The sequence below is a fragment of the Sturnira hondurensis genome, unplaced genomic scaffold (assembly GCF_014824575.4).
Source record: "Sturnira hondurensis isolate 20B ecotype Veracruz unplaced genomic scaffold, ASM1482457v3 Scaffold0005054, whole genome shotgun sequence".
In the NCBI taxonomy this organism is placed as follows: Eukaryota; Metazoa; Chordata; class Mammalia; order Chiroptera; family Phyllostomidae; genus Sturnira; species Sturnira hondurensis.
This window is the reverse complement of record NW_028077685.1, coordinates 11121-18315: the sequence shown is the minus strand read 5'-3', so window position 1 is coordinate 18315 and position 7195 is coordinate 11121. Positions and strand designations below refer to the sequence as shown.

General features: G+C 48.3%; 1 gene segment (V, D, J or C); it reads right to left on the bottom strand.

Annotated features, from left to right (window-relative positions):
• Positions 1-4009: 4009 nt before the first annotated feature.
• LOC118987141 (immunoglobulin lambda variable 3-19-like) lies at positions 4010-4628 on the bottom strand. The segment is given in 2 exon segments: positions 4010-4350; positions 4490-4628. Coding segments are annotated over 2 exon segments (387 nt in total).
• Between the last annotated feature and the right edge of the window lie 2567 nt (positions 4629-7195).

The following is a 7195-nucleotide window of genomic DNA, read 5'->3' as shown; positions in this document are numbered from 1 at the left end:
CTGACCTCATCGAATGAGCTGGTAGGTGTGTTTTTCTGTTCTGTATTTTGGAAGAGTTTGTGACTAATTGGTAATAATTGTTCTTTAAATGAGTGATGACATTCACCAGTGAAGCGTCTGTGACTGAGCCTTTCTTTGTGGGTATTTTGTGATCATTGTTCTGTGTTGTTGCAGATTTCATCAGGTCTCCTTAGTTCTCACTGAGTCAGTTTCTATTATCGTGGAAACTTGTTCGCTGCATCTATTCTTTGTGGCATCCATTGCTTCGTAGTGTTCCCTTATATCCTTACAGTCTTGTTTCAGTTTTGCAATGTTGGTAGTAATGGCTCCTCTTTATTTCATGATTTTAGTAATTTATCTTTTAAAAATATAATTGGTCTAGCCCTGACCGGTGTGGCTCAGTTGACTAAACATCATTCTGCAAAGCAAAAGGTCACTGGTTGGATTCCTGTCCAGGACACACGTCTGGGTTGCAGGTTCCGTTCCCGGTCAGGGCTCATATGGGAGGCAACCGATCAATGTTTCTCCCATCAATGCTCCCTTCCCTCTTTTTCTTCCTCCCTTCTGCTCTCTCTAAGAATAAATATATAAAAATCTTTAATAAATAATATATAATCAGTCTAGCTAAAAGTTTGTCAACAGTTTTGATGTTTTAAAAGAACTAATTTTTGGTTCTGTTGATATTCTTTACTCCTTCTTTCCTCAGTATTTAGTCTAATCTTTATCATCTATTTTGTCTGCTTTGGTTTAGTGAATGCTTCTTTTTGCAATGTCTGAAATTGAAATGCTATGTTACTGATTTGAGATCATATATATATACTAGGATTTAGAAACAGAAAAATATTTTTAACTCTATTCATATACATTAAATACTATAAATATATTTACACACAAAAATTAATATAATACAGGATGGGCAAAAGTAGGTTTATAGTTGTTTGTATAGAAAAGAATACAATAATAAATAATAAAACAAGAAAAAACTCTGTTTTTGTGTATTCACAACTGTAAACCTACTTTTGACCCACCCTTTATGTAAATCAGGGTAAATATATGAATTTTACTGTACAAATATAAACATGCAAAGCACTCCTTAGAGGGAATTCTATTCCTGTAGACGTGTACACATGAACACACAACACACTTATATATTCACATGTAATATACGGTACATACGCTGATAGATCATGCACACACGCACACAGATGAACACTCCCCTGTGAGCACTGCTTGACACGCCTTCCACTGGGTTGATGTGCTGTGTGGTCACCATCATTCACAGTCAACACGTTTTCCCATTTTCCTCTGATTTCTCTACTGAGCCTTTGACTCTTTGGTGTGGGCGTTCGCACTTCCTTTTTTTTCATCAATTACAAAATTGTGTTGATTTCTAATTTTATTCCCCTTTGGAGAAAATACAATGTGTACTTTCTATCTTTTATTTATTTCGTGATGTGTAACTTTTTATTGTATTTTTCCCATTACCATTTATCCTCCTTATTCCTTCTCCCACCTCTTTTAACAACGTCGACCCTGTTTTGTGTCCCAGAAAACGGGCCACTTGGGAGAGTGGTCACGTGCACTGGAGACCAGTATGCATTCTGCCGTTTGGGGACTGAGTGTTCTGTCTGCATGTCTAATTGTTTTCTACTCTGGTTCAATATATTCTACTTATTTATACACGTGGAAATAGATGTTTGTATCTATAGTCTATCCTTTTGCAAAACTTTCTATATTCTATCTTCTAGTTTGAAATGCATCCATGTAGTTACCATATCTGATGCTTTTCATTGCTTTTTGTGGACGCCTTTTTCATTGGGCGCCATTTTTGTTTTGTCTGAGGGTGCCTTCCTATTTCCTGTAGTGGGGTCTGTGTGTGGTCAATTCTGTTTAGGTTGTGTGCCTGAATCACTTTCATTTTGCCTTTCATTTTGAAAGACACTCTCTCTACCCGAGTAAAGAATTCAAGGGTCTTCTTTTCTGTCGTCACTTTAAGATACTCCTATCTCTTGCTTGCATCATTTTTCATGAGAAATCTCCTCCTACCGTTGTCTGCTCCTCACCACAGGACGTGTCTTCTCTCTCCGACTGCTTTTGGGATCATCTTTCCCGTAAGCAATCTTATTATGAAACGTGTTGGTGTCGCTTTCTTTCTTTCTCTTTCCCTCCCTCCCTCCCTCCTTCCCTCCCTCCCTCCCATCTCTCATTCTCTCTGTCTTTCATTTGTGCTTCCCGTTCCTTAAGGTTTGCGGATCTGTGCCTTTACAGTTTAAACAGTTTTGGAATATTTGGGTCATATTTCTGCAGTTTTTCTAGTGACTGGGTGAATGAATGTGGGTACATTCATTCTAGTGAATGTGGGTACACATTTCCCCTGTTGCCAGTGATACACATTTGTGCCCTTTAAAATTGTTGTAACTCAAAAGTGTTCTGGTCGTTGTCAGTCATTTTTCTGTGTTTCGTTTCGTACACTTTCCCCAGCAATCCATCAGTTTTGCTGAACTTTCCTTCTGCAGCATCTAATCCATCGCCCATCCCATGCACCGTCCTTTTGAGTCTCGGATACCGTAGTTTGCATTTTCACAAGTTCGATCTGTTTCTCTATTTAATCTTCCATATCTCCACGTAACACCCTCAGTCTTTTCTGCCCTCACGAGCCAGTGATATACAATGATAATAATTGCTTTTATATCCTTAAATATGAATAGCATCACCAAAGATATTTCAGGGAGTTTGAATTCATTGATTTTTGTACTTAAAATAGCTCATATTTTCCTAATTGATTTTCTGAAAAATTTTCATAGGATGCCACCTATTTTCATAGGATGTGAGTTTGCCATTGTTGGGTGTTAATAAGGATTTCTCTTGATGTTTTTGATTTTTGCATATGGATTCAGTAAAGGCACTTGGACATATCTGACTGTTTCTCAACTTGCTTTAATCATCTCCTCAATGGCCCCAGAGCAGCCTTTAGTTTGGGGCTAATTTCTCACGGCTGAGACAAAGCTCTTCTGACTCGTCCACCTGATGCCTGAACTGGGAGCTTCTCCCCGACTGGGCACAAGCACTGTAGGCTGGTGTGCTGATGTGTGACCATCCCCTCCATGTCCTTGGGCGGCTCCCCTCTCAGCCTCAGCTGATTTCCTCCCACATGCACTCACCCGTCTGGAGGGAGGGTTTGCGGGTGCCCAGAGTGTCACCTCTCTAGGGCCCTCTCCTCTACCACACACTCCCCTTGGGATGTTATTTCCTTCCTGGGGCCTGGAGACTCCCTCTGACACGGAGAACCTGTCAGGAGATCTGTCTGGAAGGAAGCCAAGTGGGGCAGACCTTCCATGTGGCAACACTGAGGACTGAGCAGGAAACTGCACAGTTGTCCCAAAGCGCAGCCAGGGCCTGGGGATCCAGGCATCAGGCAGCCATTTGACCTGAGTCACACTCAGAGAAAGGACATACCACCGATGTGGGGGAACAACTCTCTGCCATTACAGACTTGACAATGAGAGCCCAGTGTGAGCTGCCTGGGGCTCCCAGCAGGGTGCATGAGTGTGAAAGCCCCGATTAGGGATCAAGGTGGATCACAGTGTCCACTACACTGGTCTATTCCATTCAGAATCCCAGGCTGCCAGGGAACCTGGGGCTTTAGAACCTCAGATGAGCTGGGCGGGTCTGGGGATTACTCTAGTACATTTTGCCAAGAAGTGGCCAGTCACTGTACATATACACCCAAGGCCCACTAGACATAGGTTTCCATCTGTATGTCCTTCAAGTCAGCAATTTCTGCAGCTCATGCTTTCTCCTAGAAACACCAGAACAGCCTGGACCAGCCCGCCCTGAATTCACTCCTGATCCACCCTCTGCAGAGCTGCCTGAAGGCTCAGGAGGGGGCAGCTTTGGGATCTCAGACCTGGGGACCTGAGCAGATGGCACATAATTTCCAGCACAGTCCCCCTGGGGCTGGAGGAGAGGGTGGCACAGACAGAGGAAGCTTTAGTGTCTCACTTCCCCATCAGACTTTGTCACTGTGAGCATCACCACTGCTGTCCCACGACTGACAGTAATAGTCAGCCTCGTCCTGGGCCTGGGCCCCACTGATGGTCAGGGTGGCCGTGTTCCCTGAGTTGGCACCTGAGAATCGGTCAGGGATCCCTGAGGGCCGGTTGCTATTACCATAGATGACCATTACAGGGGCCTGGCCGGGCTTCTGCTGGTACCAGTTCACAGCATATGCTTCCTCATAGTCGTCATCAGTTACCACAAAGATATCCCCCTGGCATGTGATGGTGGCCGTCTGTCCCAGGGCCACAGACACTGAGGGAGGCTGTGTCAGCTCAGAGGAAACCACAGAACCTACAAGGAGGGGGGAGAAAAGAAAAGGATTGAGAATTAACAGCCTGTTCCCATAAGGACCCACCTTAAGTCTGTGTCTGGGCTGAGATCAAGGTTCGGGGGGGCCCAGCTCCCTGTCCTGTTGGGCTGAGAGCAGCACCTGTGCAGAGAGTGAGAAGAGGGAGCAGGAGCGGGGTCCAGGCCATGGTGCAGACGCCCCAGGGCTCTTTCTGCGAGTCCTCAGGGCACAGTGGGCTCCCCAGGCCTCTCTTATGCCCTCAGTCCTCTGGGGCCTGATGTTTCAGTGTTTATGCAAATGCAGTCCCCATCTGGGTTCCAAGGGAAGCACTCAGCAGAGAGCATGTTTCCCACCCCCAGGGGGCAGGCCCGGTGACTGAGCAGGAAGAAGCTGAGTGCCCAGCTTCTTCTAGCTGCATCTTAGGTCAGAAAATTATCCCTGGAACCTAAGATCCGTGATGACCATCACCTCCCCGGGGTCTGACCCCAGGACCACTGTCCCAAGACCTCCTGGCCAGGCGTCTGTCCTGGGCTGGCTCAGCAGGGCTGTGGGCCTTCTAGGAGCCTGGCCACAGGGCTGAGCTGGGCCCTCTGAGACATAAGAGACAACTCCTGACTCAGCAGATGCAGGGCCACAGTCCTGAGCTCTTCCTCCTCCTCCTTCATGTCCTCTCTGTGTCCCCATGCGTGTACGAGTGTCCATCATCGGTGTTTCATAGGACCTGGTTCCGTGGAGTCAGGATGTGTGTGCCGTGCTTCTTGTGTGCTGTGTTCCTTGTTCAATGTGTGCCTGCTTCGGACGATTCACACCAACTCCCAGGCTCATCCACATCAGTGTCTGTGTCCCTTCCTCCACACCCCTCTCCACACAGACTCACTGTGGGCACTGTTGACTCTTGGGTCCTTTTTTAATGCTGTATCAGGGTTTTAACTGACCTGGGAAAAGCTCCAGAAACCCACCCGACTGAGACCCCAGCTTCAGGCTCCATGTGCTCTGTGAGGGTCCCCAGACCGTGGTCTTCACGCAGGTTGTGACCTCTCGGGACTACACATTGTGGTCTCTCCATAGAGGTAGAACTTGTTCCTGATAGAGGACAGCCTGGTGACCAGGGCTGGACCTGAGTAGGAGAATCCACTTCCCTCAGAGAGTCTCCTGAAGTGTCTGTGCTGCTCCAGGCAGGGACCAGAGGTTCCAACTGTGCCCTCTTCCCCTGAGATGGCCCTGAACAGGGCAGCTGCAGCCCCAGGGTCAGAGCGCACCCGCAGGTGGGAACAAGAGGCAGAGGGTAGACGTCAGGGTGTCCCTTTCCTGCCCAGACAGAGGGTCAGCCCCAGGGTCCCTGCCAATAGTGAGGAGACCTTCATTTCACGTGAAGCACTCACAGGTGCCTGTCAGGTTCCAGGAGTGACACTGTGAGTCTGACGGTCACAATGTGGTCATTGAGTCTCAAGAGGACGGATGGACCTTCCTGAAGTCCAGTGCCTGCACTGAGCCTTGGAACTGCTGACCCCTGTTCTGGTCTCTGCCTCTGAGGCTCCAGCTGGGCTGCCCCAGCTTCTGCTCAGGCTGCTCCTGGATGTAGCTCTGCTGCCCCCTGCTGGTGGGAAGGACTCAGACCTGGAGTTTCCCTCTTGCAGGTCACCTAGAGCACCTGTTACCTGGGAGGGTGTGACCCCTGCCCTGAGAGGTCACATAAAGATTGCAGGAAGGCAGGAGGTACAGTTCTGGTATCACCGTCCCAGGGTTACAAGGCCCATCCTGGTAATTGGTTTACTTAGAAGAATGCAGGGTGCAGAATGAACTGTTTTTTTGCTAAGTGTCAAATCCCATAGAAATCCACCTGCCACTCTACAGGGACTCAGACTTTCAGTGTATTTCAACCCAGAACTGTCTCCACCCTTACCCCAATAAGGACTGTGGGACCCAGATGTTTCCACATCGACATCAGCTGTGCGCTGAAGTCAGTGTCGCTGTCTTCACCCCCAGGGCAGCGATTCTATCTCCCCTGTTGCCTTCCAGAGTGAGCAGTGGGAGGAGTCTGTTCTGGTTCTGGTGGCCTCTGAGGTGACTGGGAGCCTCCTGCTCCTTTGAATGGAAGCTGACCCCTCTGCACAGACATCAGCATCTGCTGGCTCCTCTCCTCATTTAACCTAAGGAGGGGAAGCACATCATGGTGGTCCTCCCAGGCCCTCTTCGGCCTTTACAGGGGCCCTGGGACTCTGCCTTTCTCTCCCTCCCTGGTGAGTAGTGGGACTTGCCAGGTGGCCTCTGTCAGGTTCCTGAAGTACCTGGGGTCATGATCTTGAGTTTCTTCTCTCACGGGAGAAATGCAAAATCCTACAATTAGATGCAGGCACTTCAATGTCTTTCTTCAGAGAGAGGAGGAAGAGAGGGAGAGGGGAAGGGAAAGGACAGGGAGAGAGATGAGTCAACAACTAAACATCTTCTTGCTAAAACGAGGACCACAGACACAGTGGCTTCCCTGGTGAATTCTATCAAACATGTAAGGAAGAGTCACACCAACTCCACATGACTCTGTCACAATATCGATGCAGGGGGCGCATTTTCTTACTCATTCTCGGAGATCAGCAGCACTGTGATCCCCTGGACAACTTCACATAAAAGCAAACTGCAGACAAACACCCAGCAGCGCATCCACAAGCCTCAGGGACCTGTCAGTGGGAGGGACCTCATGCAGGTGCTGTGCACCCCAGGGGCCCCTCCGGACCCCCTGGGCTCGCTCTCTCTCCCCTTATGTCTGCACCATCGTCCTGTTCTCCTGGCAAGGTCATGGGGGTTTCTGGTAGGCAGCCTTTAGCCGAGTCTTGCTGGAAAATTCAATCTCCC